Consider the following 22749-nt stretch of genomic DNA (forward strand, 5'->3'; position numbering starts at 1 on the left):
AGAGTAGTCGGTAAGCCGGGGTCTGTATGGAGCAGGATCAAAAAGAAGCAGGAGCTGTAGCTGGGCCAGGAAACCTCAAGGAAAGAATTCACAAGCACAGGTGGACAGGAAGAGCAGGCTTAAATAGACCGAGGGCGGGAGCTAGCTGAGTCTGGCCAGGTTGCGATAGGCTCTCCCACTCCTAAGCCTGCCAGCCTGAGTGGAGGAAGCTGGTGTCTGTCTCAGGGATGTACACTCAGGTGTTGACTGATTAATTCTGGGAATTAACCCCGAAGCAGTGCCTGGCAGATCCTTTACATCTGAGTTATATGGCACTGTATGTACATGGATCCATTCAACGGATACATCTTAGGCTTTCCAGTAGCCTTTCATGTTATATCCGTTAAACAGATACCATTTTAGTCTATGGGTGGCGGATTCGTTAAAGGGATTCCTACTAGTGGCATCCGTCACACGTAGACTATAATGGCATCCATTTAAGGTATATGTGATAAATTCTCATGATCCCAGTTTTTGACAAGTCCGTTTAACGGATCCCATATTAATCTATTGTGATGGACACCACTGTTAGTCCCTGACGTCTTTTTCTGTCACGATGGTGGCTTCCGGTGCATGCGCAGTAAAGCTGGATGTTCTTACCTCGGCTTCATCGGTACAGTGCGCATGTGCTGGTAGTCACTGGTCTCTCAGAAGAGGACGTCAGGGGCGTCAATCAAGCCAGAATGGCCATTATTAGCGAATGTGAATGCCTGTTCACCTGAGTAACTCCACTTCCAGAACTTCAAGAACCTCATTTGTATACAGCACATGTGGCATTCAAAGTACATCTTCTAATGAATGCCGGTACTGATTATATGTATGTGTGTCTGTGTGTGTGTAAATATATATATATATATTTAAATAGGAACATGTATGAACAGCTATTTATACACACTGTGGGGCAGTGGTGGCAGTTTGGGGGCGAGAAAGCCTCCTGACAGGTGAATGGTACTGTTCTGAGAATTTGTTCACATTCAGCGGCTGAAAGTTTGTCCTGATATTGGGCTCCTCACAAAGTGAACCAGTACTCAGGAGCTATACACCTGTGTGAGCAGAATTATCAGGACAAATTACTGATTGCATTCACTGTAACCAAGCAGAGATATCGAAAACTGTGGGGACTGGAAACAAAGTATTTTAGAGGGTTGCGTAACTTTTTATTGTACAGAACTTCATTCATTATACATCCATTTAGATTTATTTTAAACGTTTACAGTAAATCATCTTTACGTAAAACAGGAAATCCCCCCCCCCCCATAAATACTGTTGTAACATCTTCGTCCAGCAGGTTGTGCTGTTCACCCTAATCACACTATGTAAACTATTGTCATTGTATTAGCCGCCTCTTGAGACCATTTATGTAAATATTTCTATTTATAAAGCGATAATTAATGTGCACTTAACAAGCTCCTTGGCTTGGAGTCCTATAATAAGTATAACCATTGGAGAGTAAATGTGTATGATTTTGTAGAACTTCTGGAGCACAGGCACAGTACACATTTCTATAATTCTTTAGCTGCTAAGCAATGGCCTTCTGTTTTTTAATAATGACGTAAAACACAGTAGGATTGCTACCACAGCAAATGTCGAACACATTACATACAGTATTAAATATTTTTATTAATGACTTATTGTTACAACCATCACAGTGGTGCTTGCAATGTAGCAGAGCAGTCCCAGATACAGGTTCCTCCTACTCTTCTGCTAACCCCCCCCCCCCTCCTAAAAAAAAAAGCAGTAGATAAGGGGGCTGTCTGATTTGGACAATCCATTTTTGTCATGTCCGGCTACTGGAACCCCCAGCAAATAAATTGTAGCATGTGGGGAATCCTGGCATGCTAGTGTTCAGTTTTACAACTCCTCTTTTGGCTAAATAAAATCAATTGGCTTTTCATGTAATGCACCAACATGCGGGGCCTTACAGAGAGGAGAGAGAATCTTTGTAGCCTGTCCCCTCTCTGGCTAATAGATGAGATTCCTAACATGGGGGACCTCAAAATATTTACTCAGAATACTTCACTACCTTCCTAAACCAGACAAACCCTTTAATAGAAAGATTACAGCATGCTATTTCACTGCAAACTGACTGCAAGAACTAGTGGAAGAGGCTGATGCCCATATGGGTTTGCCTCCCTAGACTTAGGGCCCGAACAGATGAACAGAAAGCCAAACGGCAACTATTGCTTCCGTTTGCATTACTATTGATTTCAATGGTATTTTTTTCCCTTTAGTTGGTTTCAGATTGCCTCCATTACGCTAAGGTTCCGTTTTTTTTTTCACGGAAACAATAGCGTAGTCAACTATTCTATTGTTTTCGTGAATGAAAACAGAAACCTAGTAACTTCTTACCCAGTAGGCTTTCTTCCTTCATTCCTTCAAGACTTCATAGCTCATCGTTACTCTTCTTTTCTTGTTTCCCACAGCTGGCCTTGGCAGAACCGGTACTCTGATTGCTTGTTATATCATGAAGCACTACAGGTTCACACATGCTGAAGCCATAGCATGGATTAGAATATGTCGACCAGGTTCCATCATTGGACCCCAACAGCATTTCCTGGAAGAGTAAGTTACTTGCCTTTTGAATTATTACTGCTGCACATCCAATTACGCTCTCCTGTCCAGAAGATTTCATTCATATGCAAGGGTTTGAGATAAATCCTAGTTTGGTGGATTATTCCCTCCATACCAGTTCTAAATTTTTAGGGGTTAATCCCTTCCTTCTTAAAGAAAGACAAGAGTGGAGCTTGAGCAGGTTCAAAGGTAGGCAACCAAAGTAATAACTGGAATGAGTTGGACTACAGTACCCAGAAAGATTAGCAAATTTGGGGCTTTTTAGTTTAGAAAAAAGATGTTTGCGGGGTGAGCTAATAGTTATGTATAAATATATCAAAGGTCAATACAGAGATCTCTCAGGATCTATTTATACCCAAAGTAATAACAAAGGGGCATCCTCTACATCTAGAGGAAAGAAAGTTTCTAACAAACATAGAAGGGGATTCTTTACTGTAAGACCTAGTTCACACTTAGTTTAGTTAGGCAGCACGGCGGGAAAAAAAGGCAGCAAAAACCGCTTTCTCTGCCTCCCATTGATGTCAATGGGAGGTCAGAGACGGAAACGCCTGAAAGAAGAGCATGATGCTTCTTTTTCCCGCTAGCGGTTTTTTCCACTCGCAGGCGTTTCGGTAGATTTTTGGCGCAGTTTCCGCATCAAAAACAGCACCAAAAAAAAATCTGTGTGAACATACCCTAAGAGTAGTGAGACTATGGAACTCTCTGCCAGAGGCAGTTGCCATGGTGATCTTACTAAAAGAGGCCTGGATGTATTTTGTGAGTGTAATAATATTACAAGTTATGTTTACAAGATTACTGAAGATGGGACGTTGATCCAGGGATTTATTCTGATTGCCATATTGCAGTTGAGGAAAATTGGTTTCTGCCTCATGGTTTTTTTTTCTCTGGGTCAACATTGCAGAATAATAGGCTCATCTGTGTGGACTTATGACTTTTTTTTTTTTTGTAGCCTTAACTGTGTTATTATGTTCTTTCTATGGTCTAGTTTGTAGCTAGTTGTTCAGTGGTTAAAATCCATGGCACTTTAGCAGGATTTATAGTTCTGCTCATTTACTTCTGCAGTGAAGACGTGCATAAGCAGAGCCGTAGTAGAGATGTAGCAGGTATGGGACGTATCTCTATCTACAATACATATGTATATGACATTCAGTATCTGTAAAATGTGGATGGCTACCCCATGATCATTTAATCCCAATTTGTATTGTCTCCCTGCATCTGTTATTCATGCATAATACCACGACGACACTGAATAGATGAATAGTGTAGCAAAAGACTTCTCATAAGAAGGCCTTATGTATTTGTTTTTTATTTATTGTAGTTTTAATGTGGGGCTCTCAACCACCTCCTATAAATTGCACCTCCTGTTCCTAACATATGAGTGGATTACTTGGCTTTGAGGCTCTTCTCCACCCTGCAGGTATATTCTGATCATGTTCAAACACCCCAATTCAGCTCTATGTAAAAGTGATATGGCCCTTTGTATCCGCAAGGGCATATCACTGTACAAAGACATGGCATTATCAGAACCTACTCGCAGGAGAGCCAAGTAGACATTTAGGCTGGGTTCACACGAGCACGTTACGTCCGTAAAAGACGGAACGTATTTCGGCCGCAAGTCCCGGACCGAACACACTGCAGGGAGCCGGGCTCCTAGCATCATAGTTATGTACGACGCTAGGAGTCCCTGCCTCGCCGCGGACAACTGTCCTGTACTGTAATCATGTTTTCAGTACGGGACAGTAGTTCCACGGAGAGGCAGAGACTCCTAGCGTCGTACATAACTATGATGCTAGGAGCCCGGCTCCCTGCAGTGTGTTCGGTCCAGGACTTGCAGCAGAAATACGTTCCGTCCTTTACGGACGTAACATGCTCGTGTGAATCCAGCCTTACAGGTTCAAGCCCATCATTATTATTCTCCTTCACATTTCCAAAACAAATGCGAATGACGGCCTTCTGAAATAGGTCTCAAAGGGAAACAAACCTCTAAATTGCTCTCTCTTTATTTGTTGGCGAATACTAGAAGATGGATCATAAAATTGCATTTTTATGTTTTGTCTTCAGAGTTGTTGAAGGAAAGTTTCTGTTAAATACATAGTATTCAGCCGTCCATTCTATTTTTCGGCTTTGTTTGTCTTACTCCGAAAGCGATGCATAACAAAGGTTGAAAGCAGGTAGAAATTAAAGTGTTTTATTATAGGAAGATTTCCCCTGCAGAATAACAAGCTGTAGACCTTCATATAAATATTTTCCTCCTAGGCCTTATTCACATGAACATATTTCATGTCCGTCTCCGTTCAAATAACTGACTGCACACTGACCAATGCAATTGAATTGGGCTATTCACACATCTGTGTTTTCTCACGCAGCATGGGTCGGTTGCGTGAAACTCCCAGCATGCCCTAGTCCGGTCTGGATCCAACTTACCCATTGAAGTCTATAGGTTATTAAAAAAAACGGCATTCATGTTCTGTCTGTTTTTTTCGCACATCTGTTTCTAAAGAAATGCATAAAAAAAAAGTAAAGTAAGACTAGGAAATGTTTGCAGAGGAGAAACATGAATGACAAAAATGGATGACACACGGAAACACACTGACGCAACACAGACCGTAATAGGCATGGAAAATTGACCATTTTTTGCGGTTGCAAATCAGACACACCCGTGTGAATAAGGCCTAAATGTGAATGGATAATGACACAACTTTTGGAAATGACCAAATACCATTCTTATTATTTTGTAATGTACTTGCGGAGAGATGCTACAGCACATTGGGCTGGTACAGTTGCCATGGCAAACCTATAACGCCCAGAGAGTATCTTGCACGACTCCTATTCCAATTAATAGGACCCATGTACGTCAGGTCTGGCGGAAGATCGCAACTGGAGGTATACTTTAAGACGATGAAGAGTATGGTAGTGGCCAACTAGAATGAACCTGTAAATACAGTAACCGCTGTTAACCTCATTCATTGTCAAGTCTTAGTGCACATAGAATTATATCTGCTCGTTTATTATTATTATTATTATTATTATCATCATTATTATCATTATTTTTATCACTTTAAACAAACTGAATTGAAACTTCTTATAATAATAATCCCTTTCTTATCCTTGTTTCTAGGAAGCAGGCATGGCTATGGTTGCAGGGAGATCTCCACAGGAGTAAACAGAAACAGATCCAACTGGAAGATGGGACAGTGAACCGGATCTTATCAGAATTTGAAGATCTGTCTGTGAGCAGCAGGCTCAGTCGCCATCACAGTATGGATAGACCACGGGAGGTTAGGATGTTCATGAATCATTGACATGTCTGCAATACATCTGGCATCTTCTAAACACAATAATATTCTGTCCACTTTCTAAAGCTCATTTACATTTTTATGTCATCATTGCTTTGTTCTGTTCCAATCAGAGTCAGGTCATGGTTAGTGGAGGCCTCTGGGCAAAAAAATCCGGTGGGGGCACGCAATACAGTAAAAAGCCATTTATGCATGGCTAAATTAAAGGGGTATCCCCAACTCAGACATTTATGGCATATGCAAAAATACCCCCATTTCGCCTGGTGAGGCCGCCATATGCCATGTGGCTCTCTCCATTATGATCTATGGGAGTTGGAGAAACAGCCGAGCGAGCGCTGGGACCCACATCCATCCGACATTTATGGCATATCCAGTGGATATGCCATAAATGTCTGAGTTGGGAGTGACCTTTTAAGCTAGACATAAATATTATAGCAGATCCTTATGGTGTCGACCGGTTCCAATGACAATCTAAAATGTAGCATGATGTCTTCTCTTTGGGTAAGCAAGGTACAGCATATTGGATTTCAACATACAGAAAACTTCGTTCAACTGAGAAATAAGCGGAAACGTTTTCTTCTAGTTAGCAGATGGGGTTGCAAAAATTAATTCAAGGAGTACGCCAAAATTACCAAAAGCTGCATAATCATCTCTTCTACCACATATTGAATCTTTTATAATGGTGGAGACACACTTTACATCTTTCCTATATCTCATGTCTTGCTGCTGGGAGTGTCTTGGAGGAGTTGGAGCAAACTGAGTGGTAGCGGGCAGCCAGTTGATGGAGGCCTCTGAGTTGTTGCCCCTTTTAGCATCCCTATAATCCGGCCTTCCTCCAACATAGTTGGAAGTGGGTGCTAAGGGAAAAATAATGAAATCACAGGTATGATTCTATACGTGTTGGGCACAAAAAAAAGCAGTAATAGCACATTTAATGGCTTTGTGGACATTATTCATTGCAGAGTTTGGCTGGATTCACACGAGCATGTTCGGTCCATAAAGGACGGAACGTATTTCGGCCGCAAGTCCCGGACCGGACACAGTGCAGAGAGCCGGGCTCCTAGGATCATAGTTATGTATGACGCTAGGAGTCCCTGCCTCGCTGCGGGACAACTGCCCCGTACTGTAATCATGTTTTCAGTACGGGACAGTAGTTCCACGGAGAGGCAGGGACTCCTAGCGTCGTACATAACTATGATGCTAGGAGCCCGGCTCCCTGCAGTGTGTTCGGTCCGGGACTTGAGGCCGAAATACGTTCTGTCCTTTACAGACCGAACATGCTCGTGTGAATCCAGCCTAAAGACTGATAGGAGTTGCAGTTTATTGCCACGTTTCTCGTACGCTACATTTCTGTCTCCAACTTGGAGTGAACTACCTTAAACACAGACAAGACTAGAAATCGGTGGTTAGAAATGAATGTACGATGAATTTCTGGTGCTTCAATTCTACACTAAAGACAAAAAATACATACTACTTTATTGTTAAGTGAATTAAATTCCCTCCGGGAATTTAAAAAAACAAAACAAAACGATTCCAGTAACTATACACGAGTTATATATGCGTTAAATTCGCTTAAAGAACATTCCCTCTGAAATATAAGGGTATGTTCACACGGCCTATTTACGGACGTAATTCGGGCGTATTAACCCCCGAATTACGTCCGAAAATGCGCCTCGATAGCGTTGACAAACATCTGCCCATTGAAAGCAATGGGCTGACGTTTGTCTGTTCACACGAGGCGTATATTTACGCGCCGCTGTCAAAAGACGGCGCGTAAATAGATGCCCGCGTAAAGAAGTGACCTGTCACTTCTTGGGGCGTAATTGGAGCCAATGAAAAGCAGCGCCATTTACGTCCGTAATGGACGCGGCGTTCAAGCGCCTGCACATGCCGTTACGGCTGAAATGACGGGGATGTTTTCTCCTGAAAACATCCCCGTAATTTCAGCCGTTACGGACGCTGTCGTGTGAACATACCCTAAAAAAACAAAACAAAAAAAACTATCTCCAGTAAATTTATACAGTATATGAGTGAGGCTTCGTTCACATCTGCATGAGGACTCCGTTCATGGATTCCGTCTGACCTTTCCGTCATGGGAACCCATGAACGGTATCCAAACTGAAACAAATGGAAACCATAGGTTTCCGTTTGCATCACTTTTGATTTCAATGGTGACTGATCCAGTGCAATTGGTTTCTGTTTGTCACCGTTGTGTAAGGGTTCCGCCGTTTTGACAGAATCAATACCCTAGTTGACTGCGCTATTCATTCCGTCAAAATGACGGAACCCTTACACAACGGTGACAAATGGAAACTATTTGCACTGAACCAGTCACCATTGAAATCAATGGTGATGCAAACGGAAACCTATAGTTTCTGTTTGTTTCAGTTTGGATTCCGTTAATGGGTTCCCCTAACGGAAAGCTCTGACAGAACCCATGAACGGAGTTCCGACGCAGATGTGAACAAAGCTTTATTGAGTTATTTTTGCCCTCAAGTTTTGTTTTTTTTAATGTCAGCTGTTACAGCTCCTATAGAGGGTCCACCTATTTTTTGCTAAGCTCCTAAATGGTAATCTGCCTAGCAGTTCAGCGATATAGGGGCAAGCAAAATATCTATGTATAACCAGGCAATTTTATCCTTACTGGAATCTGAGAAAGAGTTGTTATGGCTGTTATGATTTTTCGATTCCATGTTCCTTAAAGTATTCTACTAACAGTGCAATGCAACGGAAAAAGCAATTATATACATTATGGCTCCATACAAAAGTAAATTATAACCTTAAACACAAGTAGTAGAACATTCTTAGATGATTTGATCAAAACACTAAATGTATAGATTTTATAAGCTTAACATAAAGGCTGATCTGGCTGATTTAACTTTTTTTTCGGACAACACTTCTTATGTAAGTGCATCCTTTTCCCTCTATTGTTATCCATTTATACACAAACATAACAGCCCCACCACCCATAGATGATTATTATAAATGTAATTTGCAATACATTAAATTAGTAAAATGTGATTAGGTTTATATTTACGTTTGTATTATGATGACTTGTATTGGGGTGTTACACACTTGCTGCCTATGTGAACCTATATGTTTCTTGTTAGAAGCAGCTCAGGATGTGCAGATACATCGAAGTTGCTGCGTGACAGAGTTATTTTAGTTTTTCGGGGCTTCTAGCAGTCCACACATTTGTATAAGTGAAGTGCGGGGGCACAGAGTGCTCTAAAAAGCTCTGCTTGTCTCATCACTCGTATTTTGTCCTGACACAAAGCATTTTACTTCCGAAGTAACATAATGGAGCTATTATCCCTTCTAATAACAGACATTGCCAGAGCTGCACTGACTGATCTTCTGACGTCCTTCTTGCACATTTACATTTATTGGGCCACTTGGCGATCTTTCCTCATGACAATTTCAGCTGTTTTTCTCCGTATACCTGCTTATCACAGCTAGAGCAATCTGTATTTGAAGTAGTCATCATATCGACGCATTTTTAATACCTCCTCCTACGTCAGATCCACAACTTCTTCTGGTTTCTCCAGATATAGATTTTTTTCATAGCTAAAACAAGGTAAAAAGCTTATTTTGCTCTCTCTCCTTGCTTAGTACAGGTAATATAAGATTATGTTGACTTTTGTGCTTGCCATCTCACTTCAGAAAGTTTAATTTACACTCTACTCCAGGATTTGTTAAAGAGGTTACGCCACAAAAATGATTATTTAGAAAGTGACCAAACTTCAAAATAAGCACATTTGCAATATACATCTATAATAAATATTATTTCTGTGCAGAGAGAACTTACATTGGTTTCAATGGTAGCGCCCCCTAGTTTTTTCTTTGGTGCTGATATTTGTATCGACTGATTAAATCAAGCAGCGGTGGACACACATGTGCCGTTCTAGTTCTCTCCCTTGCCGTGACGCGCATTAACACGTTCCTGTGATGCGGCCAATGTTATCTCTATTCATTCCGCATAATGGGGCGGGCTTACAACGTCAGTGCTGGGGAATAGAGAGGCAGGCGGGTCACTTGGTGCGGCACTATTACCCACACACAGAACACAAACTGACCAGACCAAGGAGAGGGGTGAGTCACATGTTAAAAAGCAGCAAAATTAGGTTTTGAGGTGCAGTTTACCGTATTATAACATTAGACTGATGACGTCTGTTACTGGCTGGATTTTTTGGTTAACAAGGTGGGTGGGATAACCCCTTTAATTAAATATTATTGTGGTACGCATGGGAGATTTTCATGGACAGCAAGGACAGGCTGTTGATTGGGATTGATTTTATCCTGTCCACTGCTGGTACTGCTTTGTTGTGAGATCACTACACACAGCCATCAGCAATGTAAAATATATTCACACACACACACACACACACACAAACACACAAACACACACATGTTTTATGAAAATTATGTATTACAATTCTTATGTCTGTGTCCAGTGATCCCTCAACACAGGCTGTGTCATAAGTGGACCTGTAGTTATAGAGCGGAGTAATCAATCAATCAAACTAAGTCCCACCCACTTTGAGCTGCTGTTGTGAATAGTGGCAACACCGCTATGGCAGACATGGAATAACCATTTTTATATTTTTTTTACTGAAAAGAAAACTTTTTTGTGTATGTTCACATTAGTGTCATGGAGTCATGACATTTATGTAGGATCCGTTTTTGAACAGTTTCCAATGAATACTGGTAAGGTCCCACGGACATATAATCGAGTGTGTCAGGTTATAGCAAAAATAGTGCTGCAAAACAACGCTATTCTTGCCATCAATGATATAGGAACACCTGCCAGAAAGGCAAAAGAACAAAAAAACCTCTTGATGTTGCCACAAAGAAGTAAATGAAAATATTGTAGTTGTAATAGTATTTGAGAATTGATAATCGCTTATTATGGGGAAAACATCTCTACATGTGATTGACATTTTGCTTTTACCAACCATTGTTTTGAACCCATCTACCATCTATCGCTACGTTCCTATTTATTTAGTTTTCACTTCATGCTATTTTTACCTTCCCCCTCCCTCAGCACTTTTAGGCCAGTTTCACACAAGTGTAATACGGCGCATTTCTATGCATTTCAAAGGACCTATGATTTTGCTAGTTCGAGTCATCAGACCCGCAGTTGGGCTGGGATTAGCACAAGTAATACAAGCACAAGAATGGGCCGTATTACTCTCATGTGAAAAATTTTCTTTTTCATATACCGTACTTTCTTTTCTCAAAGATGATGTTCACATGGAATAATCTGCTTTACCGTTGATTTGATAATTGTGTTACTCAATATGTTTTAAATAGACCATGTTTTCACTTGCAGATCGATTCTGAGGATGAATTTGAACAGAAAAATGGATTAACACAGGGAGACAAATTACGTGCCTTAAAGAGCAGAAGACAGCCAAGGTCGGCTACCACCGGAGCTCTACGGTAACCGTAACAAACATTTACAGTATACTATTAGACTATTATGTAGTGACGGTTCATTAGACCTTGTGAACGACACCTTTCCACTGTATTTTACACTGATTTTAATATTTCCTCCAATATTTTGTTCTCTTTGTTGCACCCAAGTACATTAACCCCTTAATGACCAGCCTATTTTGGACCTTAATGACCAAGCCATTTTTTACGTTTTTCCATCGTCTCATTCCAAGAGCTATAACCTTTTTATTTTTGCGTCGACATAGCTGTATAAGGTCTTGTTTTTTGCGGGACAAGTTGTACTTTTTAATAGCACCATTTTGGGGGACATATTATTTATTGATTAACTTTTATTAACTTTTTTTGGGGGGGAATAGAAAAAAACCTGAAATTTCGCCACTCTTTTTCGCGTCTTAAATCAACGGAATTTACCGTGTGATATAAATAACACAATAACTTTATTCAGCGGGTTGTTACGATTGCAACAATACCAAATTTGTATATTTTTTGTATGTTTTACTACTTTTACAGTAAAAACGCTTTTTTTTCAAAATTATTGTTTTTTGTGTCTCCATATTTGAAGAGCCGTAACGTTTTTATTTTTTCACCGATGCGGTTGTGTGAGGGCTTTTTTTTTGCGGCAAGACTTGTAGTTTTTATTGGTACCATTTTTGAGTAGATGCGACTTTTTGATCACTTTTTATTACATTTTTTTTAAGTCAGGATTCACAGAAAACAGCAATTTTTCCATAGTTTTTTATTAATTTTTTTTACGGTGTTCACCGTGCGGGTTAAATAATGTAATAGATTTATAGTCGGGGTCGTTACGGACGCGGCGATAACAAATATGTGTAACTATGTGTAACTTCTTTATTTTATTTTGTTTTTTTTAATAGTAAAGCATTTTGTAAGGGGAAAAGCTGGGTTTTTCATTTTTTTTCACATTTTTTTTTTAATTAACTTTATTAAACTTGTTTTTTACTTTTTTACTAGTCCCATTAGGGGACTTTAATATGCGATTCTCCGATCGCTATTGTAATACACTGCAATACTTTTGTATTGCAGTGTATTACTGCCTGTCCGTTTAACACGGACAGGCATCTGCTAGGTCATGCCTCCGGCATGATCTAGCAGGCATTCGCTCCAGGCAGACCTGGGGGCCTTTATTAGGCCCCCGGCTGCCATTGGAAACACAGACACTCGGCGATCGTATCGCCGGGTGTCAGTGGGATGAGAGGGAGCTCCCTCCCTCTCTCCAAAACGACTCAGATGCGGTGCACGCTATTGCGCACCGTATCTGAAGGGTTAAACGGGTGAGATCGATACTAATATCGATCTCACCCGGCAGAGCAGGGACGCCCCCAGCCATCAGCTGCCTCTAGCAGCTGAGAGCAGGGAGATTTGACGCTCCCTGCTCTGTTTACTTTATCCTGATGCAGTGCCGTAAAAAGGCATATGCATCAGAATAAAGCCCGTTAGTGGCCGCCGTTAAAAGGCGTATTGGCGGTCACTAACGGGTTAATGTCTCCATATTTGTATCTTTTTTTAAATGGATGCGCTCCCACTACTATATGTTCTTCAGGTGTGAATTCCTCATGAAAGATTATGTCTTTGATTGTAGGCTGGAGGAAATGAAACCGCACACAAGATCTACATCACAGCCTTTCAGGTGATTTGCCTAAACAGTTTCTTGGCTTTTTTTTGTTTTATTCTTTTGCTGGTCCAAAGAAATTTTTTGTTTGGCCATATGTTGGCCGAGTCAGAAGACTTTATAGCCTTAGGGTATGTGCACACGATAACTGCAATTACGTCTGAAATTATGGAGCTGTTTTCAGGAGAAAACAGCTCCTGAATTTCAGACGTAATTGCATGTACTCGCGTTTTGCGTTGCGTCTTTTACGGACGTAATTTGGAGCTGTTCTTCATTGGCGTCAATGAAAAACGGCTCCAATTACGTCCCAAGAAGTGTCCTGCACTTCTTTTGACGAGGCTGTAATTTTACGCGCCGTCTTTTGACAGTGACGCGTAAAATGACAGGTCGTCGGCACAGAACATCGTAAAGCCCATTGAAAGTAATGGGCAGATGTTTGCCGACGTATTGGAGCTGTTTTTTCAGACGTAATTCGAGGAGTAAAACGCCTCCATTACGTCTGAAAATAGGTCATGTGAACCCAGCCTTATGGTCATTCAGACGAGCGTATATATAGTCCGTGTGACGGCCGTTAAAACAACGGCCGTCACACGGACTAATGTACTTCAATGGGGGCCGTTCACACGACCGTTGTTTCAACGGAGCGTGTGAAGGGTCTGTGAAAAAATAGGACATGTCCTATTTTTTTCCGCTTCAGGCATCCCTCCATAGACTCTAGTTTATGAGGGATACATGATAACTCGTCCCGCATGGGTGTACCACCGATGTGAAAAACTGCAGTTTTTCACGTCCGAGGTTGGCTACGTTTGTTTGAATGTAGCCTTAGTTTGGGTGATTAGTCACCTCCTAACTGTATATAGCAACTGTAAAGCTGCCTATAGACAAAGAATACAACCTAACCAACTGCAGACCAAAAGTTATTTGCTCTGTAGATATTACCTATTTTTATAAAGTGAGGCAGACTCCCTTTAACAGAGTAGTTGTATAGCAAACAATGATTTTCTTAACCTATTATGATTTCTTTTTGATAAGGAACTATTTTCTGATCTTTCTTAGAATAATCGCCTCTAACAGCGCACAGGGCTCTATGTCCCCATTGAAGTCATCTAGGGTCTCTGCATCCACATCACCAGTTGCAAGGAGAGTGGGGCAAAGTTCAGGGTCCTCAAGCAGCACGGTCAAAAGGTGAGTTCCAGAATGCATTAGATATAGTATAAAGATGAAGGGCAAGATTACTAGATTATAATCACTAAAACTCTTGAATAGAAAAGTAAGTAGGAAGCAACTAATGTACCGCTGTAAATCTATGAACATTATAAACTTCTATTACTTTCCCTGAGCTTTTTCTATATATGAAATGCATCTGTGGAACGTATTTGTATGGCGACTATAAATGTTTTATGTGTGCAGACAGTAGACTAAATGGAAAGATGCCATGGTGGTTAAAAGAATGATGGTTAATATACATGGGTATGATTGGTTAGGATAAGATAGAAAAGAAAGGTATTGTAGGTATGATAAATATGATAGGTGTCAAGGTAACAGTATAAAGGTAAAAAATTTGATCAAACGATAGTGATTTAAAAGGGATAAAGGAGATGCACGTAGACGTGTTACGATTCCATATAACCTCGATGTACGGAACCGTAAGGCTGGGTTCACACGTGGCGGAATTTCACTTAAATTCCGCTGCGGACACTCCGCAGCGTTAATCCGCAGCGGAGCCGTTTGTCCATTGACTTACACTTTAATTTAGCAGTGTTCGTTTAGACGAGGCGTAAAATTCCGCTGCGGAGCATAGGCTGCGGAGCGGAATTTGGTGTCCGCAGCATGCTCTGTCTGTTGCGGAGCAGTGGCGGACTCATGGCGGAATTTCTCCATTGACTTCAATGGAGATTCTAAGTTCCGCAATGAAGTCCGCAGCTGTCATGCACATGTTATGTGTGCTGCGGATCCGTCTTGCTTTTTTAACTTGACATTTCTTCATTCTGGCTGGACCTATGTATTTCTAGGTCTACAGCCAGACTGAGGAAGTCAATGGGGCTCCCGTAATGACGGGAGCGTTGCTAGGAGACGTCTGTAAATAGTCACTGTCCAGGGTGCTGAAAGAGTTAAGCGATCGGCAGTAACTGTTTCTGCACCCGGGACAGTGACTACCGATCCCTATATACATGTATCTGTAAAAAAAAATGAAGTTCATACTTACCGAGAACTCCCTGCTTCTGTCTCCAGTCCGGCCTCCCAGGATGACGTTTCAGTCTAAGTGACGGCTGCAGCCAATCACAGGCTAATAACAGGCTGCAGCGGTCACATGGACTTCCGCGTCATCCAGGGAGGTCGGGCTGGATGCCGAAGGAGGGACGCGTCACCAAGACAACGGGCGGTAAGTATGAATTTCTTTGACTTTCACAAGGGAAAGTGCTGTCCCTTCTCTCTATCCTGCACTGATAGGGAGAAGGGAAGTACTTTTACCGCAGTCCGCAGCAGCTAGTCCGCATCAATTTACTGCACATTTTGTGCAGATCCGCAGCAGAATCTGCAACGCAGATTCTGTGCGGCATTGTTTCGGACAGTTGCGGAGGAAATCCGCCACGTGTGGTCATGCCCTAATACAGCACCCATAGAAATCCAGGAGCTCATATTGTACAAAATCCGGCAGGAAAAAAAATGGTGGCATGCTCCATTAGGTGCCATACAGAGCGTGTCTGTGTGTGTGGCCATGCAGGCGCCATGCACACGGCTCTGCCATGTGCATATGGTTTAATTCTGAGGAATAAAAAGAACAAGCCAGTGTTAGAGCTAATGACTGGCACTGAAGAAGTTAACACCTTTTGTCGCTCTGTCTTTTGAATTTCTGCGTGGGATAATGTATCATTGCATGTGGCAATACTATTATGTCATTGTAGTAATGACTCTCCGCAGTAATGCCATCATACAATATCAAAAAGCAGAATTTTGACACAATAGGTTTCAAACCAACCCAGTAATGATACAAATGAAAGGGAGTATGTCACCGCTAGGTAGGTGGTAGCAGGTTTTTGTTTTTTTGGCGGGGGGGGGGGGGGGGTGTTGTGAAAGACTCACTGTAAACACTGCAGAATAAATAGGGGGAAAAAAACAAGAATTAAAAATGTTTTATTCATTTAGAAGTAAAGGCCAAACCTGTTATTGTCCTTAAAGGAGCACTCCCACAACTTTTTTTATTCTCTGGCCCATTAGAGAGGCACATTATGTAAATTGTGGTGAGGGTAATCTTCTTACCGGTGGCTGTATTTGTGAGTTATCCGCTCCCTTCAGGTCCTCAGCTGTGTCACGTGACCAGTAATAGGACTCTCCAACTGACACAGCGTCTCATGTGTGGACAGGAAGTCAGTTTCTCCATTTATTACTATCACAGCCTCGATGTGAGTCTTATAGGAATGAATGGAGAAACTGACTTCCGGTCCACACATGAGACGCTGTGGCAGTTGGAGAGTCCTTTAAGGACAATAACAGGTTTGGCCTTTACTTCTAAGTGAATAAAACATTTTTAAGTATTGTTCTTTTTTTTATTTATTCTGCAGGGTTGACAGTGAGTCTGTCACAACCCCCCCTCCAAAAAAAATAATTGCTTCTTTAAGTGAGACTGCCAGTGTTTCGTTCTGGTCTACCATTAGTGTACTCACCAGCAGAATCTGCTCGTATTGTTGGCAAAATATATCAATACATTGCTACATAAAAAAGGGCAGTTAATTAATGAATAGTTTAATGCAGGAATGGATAAGTAAAGCGATACATGATCTTTTATATAATTGACACATCCATAGATGTGTTATGCGGAGAGAGCCGGACGTGGGGTTTTAGAATGAGTAAGGACAAGAAGTTGGGCCTCTGCCATGCCTGGAAAATAAATGCTTCCTGCAGCCCTTGCTGCTCGGCAGTTCACGGCTTCCTTCTGGAAATTCCCATTACACTGGTGAAATTGAACAGGTTACTTTCACTATATAGGGAAATTTTATTACAACATCTGGTTTATACAAAATGTCATCCCACTGGGGATCAGTAAGTAACAAAACAATGATCACTTGTACACTTTTGCTCTCCCACATATTAGTCTTTTTAACACAAAATATTTCCTGTGATTATATGTGCTGACTCAGCATAACCTCAGTATAGATAGCCATTTTTTTGGAATCGAATAGCATTTATGGGAAATTAGGTTAGTTTTGCAACATTTCTCCTCAGATAGAATTGGCGTGATATATCGCTGGTTTTAAATGGCTACTTCCGCTGCGTGAATATATGTATACACAGTGTAAACTGAGAACACGGCACAGCGTTTTAGCAGTTGTGCATGCTGGTAACACATGTTAAATATGTACAGTAAATACAGAAATATTTGTGCCATGTTTTGTACTGTATGTGCTTTATTAACTGCTTATATACAAGCTCCAGCATGGTTTATGAAAGCATGTTATCAGTTCACGATCTGCGTGTCATTCCTGCATGTTCATCAGCTTTGTCAGTGCACCAGGGTGTGTGATCTCCCCTCATGTTTTTTCCTCTCAGTTATTCTGTAAGTTCACGGTTTGCTGGCTCGCTTGGGAATCTGAACTCTGCTCTGGAAGAGATAGAAAGCTCCCGCAATTCCTCTCCCTCCCGACCCAGCTACTCCCCGGCTCACCCTACCAGCTTGTACCCCTCAAGTCCTCATGGCCGTAGCCAAGGCGAGCTCAACAACAACCGTAACTGGAATGTGTCTACTGCTGGCAATGATTCATATGGATCCTACCGACCCTCATACACAGGCCTCACTTCCACTGCACGTTATCTGAGCCGCTCTATTCCTGTAAGTGCTATTACACCCTAACTACCATTACACAAACCGCAGCCTGCTAACACGTTGATGATACACATTCTGCCTATGCTTATTGCTTCTCTACCTTGGGTTTGTTTTTGGCTAACAAAGCTTTTCTGGCTCGCTTATCTAACAACATGTTTTATGTACCTATGTTCATTTTGGAAGACAGAAATAGAAGAAAATATTAACCAATCAAATTAGCAAAGGTGGTGACATTGTTATTTTCATATTTGAACATTAAAAATCTTAAATCTTTTATGTTACCAAGGCAACCTTAAAGTCTTCATAGGGTACCAAACAATGTACTGACTGTAAGCTTATATTTATATCACAGCTATACAATGTTATTAGAAAGCATTATTTAATGGATCAAGTCTCATTTTCCTGGGGTCCCGTGACTCGCAGATTTTAAGGATGTGCTTGATCCAGCTGGAAGGCTGGAAGGAGAGACATCGGGAGAGTAAGATTTTGTGGAGTAGAACACTGACCCTTTGATTAGTTGACACATCCTAAGCACTATAACAATAACAGGTGCTCTGTAGATGAAAGGGAGCAAAGCAAAGATACTTCACTGGATAGTAAGATGAAGATTTTACATTGAAAACTGACAACTAGGGTTATAAAAAGGGCAACTCCAACTTTGCACATTATATATTTTTTTCGGTCCAAAAATTTAATCTAATTTCTCAATATATCTTTTTAAGAGTTAGAGCTCTTTTTTCTGATGTAGAGCTCCAAATTCCCTGTTTCCCTTTACAAAGTCAAAGAGTTATATAATAAAATTTGGTTTGCCTGCAGTCACCACTACGGGGAACTTAAAGCCCGTAATATATCCGTGTTTAGTAAACTCTTATTCCCCCCCCCCCCCCCCCCCCTGGTGGCGGCTGCAGGCAGAATTTGATCATTTAATTATATGGCTATTTAGGGAAGGAGGTCTGTTATAAAAAAGATATTATGAAATCTATTAGCATAGTATTTTAGATGTAAAAACAAAATGATGTTCAAAACTGAATTTTTCACTTTAACAAAAGTAGAGGAAGCAGCCAAAGGATTTTAATGTCCATATTCAATGAAGAAAAAGAAAAAATCCCCACAGCTGATATTGCTAGAAAAGTGTATTTTTGGTAATTGAGGCCGAAACGACCAATTACTTACACTATCCTATAGTTTCCTTTTCCTATTTAATCTGTCCTGGCACCCTTTTAGGAAATACGTATGTCTGCTGTATAGGTGCATTGCTTTACTTTAAAGGGGTTTAGTAAATAACTGGGCATTCAACATTATCTACCATTCTAATACACTCACTGTTGTTATTCAGTCCGTGTGCCCTGATTTTATGGGCCGATGCGGCAGTGGTTGGATAGTGTTTTACATATTCTCATTTATAGACGTGGGTAAGTACATAGTATATACGTAAGTGTATTCCGATGTACATCCCAACATTGTGATCAACAGTAGGAACTTAATTATAATAATGGGAATACTTTAAAGTTAGAACTAGCATAATGGTTAGCATTGTATACGTGTATACACCGATCAGCCAAAACATTAAAACCACTGACTGGTGAAGTGAATAACATTGATTATCGCGTGACACCTGTCAAGCGATGGGATATATTAGGCAGGGGTTAGCACCTACCAAAAGTGGTCCAAGGAAGGACAATCGGTGAACGGGCGATAAGGTCATGGGTCCGATCCCACAGTAGAACTACGGAATCACAAACTTCTGAAAAAGTTAATACTGGCTATGAAATAAAAAGTGTCAGAACACAATGTGCATCTCAGCTAGCCACGCTTGGGGCTTCATAGCTGCAGACCAGTCAGAGTGCCCATGCTGACCTTTGTCCACTGCTGAAAGCACCTACAATGCGTATGTGAGTATCAGAACTGGACTGTGGAGCAATGAAAGAAGGTGACCTGGTCTGATGAATCACGTTTTCTTTTACGTCATGTGGACGATCGGTGCATGTGAGTCGCTTACCTGGGGAAGAGATGGTTGCAGTATGGAAAGAAGACAAGCCGGAGGAGGCAGTGTAATACTCTGGCCAATGTTCTGCTGGGAAACGTTGTATCATGTGAATGTTACCACCTACCTAAACATTGTTGCAGACAAAGTACACCCCATCATGGTACGGTATTCCCAAATGGCAGTGTCCTCTTTCAGCAGGATAATACATCCTGCCACACAGAAAAAAATGTTCGGGAGGATGGTTTGAGGCATATGACAAAGATTTCAAGGTGTTGCCTCCAAATTTCCCAGATCTAAAACCGATCGTGGATGTGCTGTAAAAACAAGTCTGATCCATGGAGGCCGCCACCTCGCAACTTACAGGACAAAGGATCTGCTGCTAATGTCTTGGTTCCAGATACCAAAGGACACCGTCAAAGTTTATGTCTCAATTATTCAGAACTGTTTTAGAGGAGGCACAAGGGGTGTATACACAATATTAGTCAGGTGGTTTTAATGTTATGGCTGATCAGTACATATATACATACATACATACATACATACATACATATATACACTGTATGATATATATATATTATATATATATTTATTTTTTTCCTCAGGGAACTCCTTTAATGGTAATTTATCATGTTAAAAATGCTGTCCAACCTGGGGGCTGCAAATTATAGTGCAGGAGTAGCCGAACAGATTGAAAAATAGCTGTGGGGGGGGGGGGGGGATAAGATTCAGTATAAGTTTTATAAATTTTATTATTTTAAATCCCTGCTCATTCTGGGCTTAGCAGTACTCGGTGACTGACAGCCTTCCTTGCATGAGTGTGGATAAAGAGATAGCTGCCAATAAATGAGGAGGAACGCCCACTGGACTCTTCAGCCCAGACCAATCAGGGATCTAAATGAGTAAAATACAAGTCATACTGGATATTTTTTCCACAAAACAATATATGAAACTGCTCTATAACATGCTGTTCACAGATTAGACTGCATGTTCATGTGACAGGCTCCCCATAAATGTAATCACGTTATATAAAACATAAACATGTCAACCTGCATTGGTTTAAAACTTGTATTTGTATTAGTAATCGAATAATAAGGAGAGTTTTCCTCCATTCGAGTCCGATAGATTTTGGCAGTATAAACATTTTACTGGATCTAAAATGTCCAATTAGTCTGTCATTGTTCCCTCTGCTTCTCTCGAAAGCCCCCACTCCCCACTTCTTTATTGATTTGTGGTCCTGCTAGATAATGATTATGCATCTCTTTTCTTCCAGTCCCTTCAGTCTGAATCTGTTCAGTTCTAAAGGTGCCCACGCAGCTGTTAACCCTTTACCAGTCATGAATCCTTTGCCGTGGAGAAATGGAAACGAAACAAAAAAAAGGAATCCATTGTCCAGATAGCATTTGAAGTTTAATGAAAGCATGATGACTACTCACTACTGACGTATATTGCTCTGCTACTGACTGTTTTTTTTTATTGTCATCTCTGAATCATTTTTATTTTATGAACTGGATTTTTATATTGAATTTATTTTTTGTAGAATTCAGTGCTGATTTGTACATATTTGGTTTGAAAATAATGTAATAATAAGAGAATGTTAAGGTGTATGTACATAGAAAGTAAATTCTGATAATCTGGCACACTTAGGACCACATAGATAAAATGCTGGATTATCGGAATTGTCAGACCATCAGAAATTGACAGCTGCATCAGCAGTGTAGCAGTGTGGACTGGGAGGAAAATACATACCTTTGTCCTCAGTTCCCGTCCTTGGGGTCCAAGACTCCCAACTGGTGCACCAACTGCAAACTTTTGGGAGATGTAGTAAGAAAGGAGCTTATCAGTATAGAAAATAAGGCATCTTTCTCACACACACTTTGCTATATGAGACTCCTTAGACGGTTTTCACACAGCCATAATACAGGCAAGTTTTATCGCCCATATTGTAGCCACAATATTCGGACCTCCCGTAGTTCAACTGAATGGGACTTAAATTACCATGACTTAAGTCTGGCTCTTCTAAACCTCGGAAGGCGCTAAAATGCACTCATATTATGGTCGAGCGAATGTGCAGAATGTCTTCTACTTAGATGCTGGTAATAGCAATTTTTCACAGTGTGTGTGTATGTATATGTATGTATATATTTATATATATATATATATGTATATGTGCGTGTGTTTTAGTGTATTTATATAATATATATTCATACTAACGTGCACACACAAATATATGTATAAATATATATAATGTATATATACATTAGTTAGATGAAGGTTATATATCGACATATCTTATGAAATATATTTTACATTTTAGGAACTCTTTGTAACCAAAAAAAATCTGAAGATATATTTTTCTGTTTAGAATCATATTTTTATAATAATGTTTGCTGTGGATAAATTTTTACCTACTTTGTTCATGTGGGTAAATTTTATATAAATGCAATATTATGATAACCTTATAACTAGGGCTGTGGTATAAGGGTTCTGGAAAAAAGAAAACACTTGGTTGTAGGGAGGTTGGATTATGCGCAACTTTTTTTTAATAACATTTTTATCAAATATTCAGTTAATATTGAATATTATTCCCTGGTGACCATCCTGAGACATAATCTAGAATAGCTATTTCTGTTTTCTGTCTAGGGAGCTAATTTTTTTTTGCAAAGGCGTATAAATGACACCGTGTACATGGTTTAAATGTGATTGAAGCCATAGTAACTAATTCACTTTTAGCTTGGCAAAACCTTGTTCAATTAAACCTAAGGTAATGGTCTTTAATAGGTTACTGTACATTTGCTCTATTCATACCATATTATTATTCAAGATGTAATTTATTGGACTGTGGGGAACAGATACTGAGTTCTGTTCACTTGCTGTCTGTGAGTTTTATTATCTGCAACATTCAATATCTGCGGAAAATAATTCTCATTATTTTTATTTTTCTAGGACC

At 40.5% G+C, this 22749-nt stretch overlaps 1 protein-coding gene and 1 long non-coding RNA gene across 3 annotated transcripts in view; one reads left to right on the top strand and one right to left on the bottom strand.

The window, feature by feature from the left end:
- Window positions 1-21241, top strand: part of CDC14A (cell division cycle 14A) — a 92890-nt gene extending 71649 nt beyond the window's left edge. Inside the window, exons 10-16 of one of the 2 annotated variants that reach the window (XM_075832225.1) lie at window positions 2463-2601; window positions 5729-5888; window positions 11239-11348; window positions 12964-13011; window positions 14050-14178; window positions 17542-17821; window positions 21073-21241. In XM_075832225.1, coding sequence (XP_075688340.1) covers window positions 2463-2601; window positions 5729-5888; window positions 11239-11348; window positions 12964-13011; window positions 14050-14178; window positions 17542-17821; window positions 21073-21102 — 896 coding nt within the window. In that variant the 3' untranslated portion in view covers window positions 21103-21241. The remainder of the gene's footprint in view (window positions 1-2462; window positions 2602-5728; window positions 5889-11238; window positions 11349-12963; window positions 13012-14049; window positions 14179-17541; window positions 17822-21072) is intronic. The other variant, XM_075832226.1, reaches the window with a different exon arrangement.
- LOC142657173 (uncharacterized) lies at window positions 6604-16347 on the bottom strand. Its single transcript, XR_012849828.1, has 3 exons — window positions 16255-16347; window positions 9715-9913; window positions 6604-6763 (listed from the first exon to the last, which is right to left on the bottom strand). It is a non-coding gene; the product is annotated as an uncharacterized LOC142657173 (long non-coding RNA).
- Window positions 21242-22749: the final 1508 nt, after the last annotated feature.

The sequence above is a fragment of the Rhinoderma darwinii genome, chromosome 7 (genome assembly GCF_050947455.1).
Source record: "Rhinoderma darwinii isolate aRhiDar2 chromosome 7, aRhiDar2.hap1, whole genome shotgun sequence".
Classification (NCBI taxonomy): domain Eukaryota; kingdom Metazoa; phylum Chordata; class Amphibia; order Anura; family Rhinodermatidae; genus Rhinoderma; species Rhinoderma darwinii.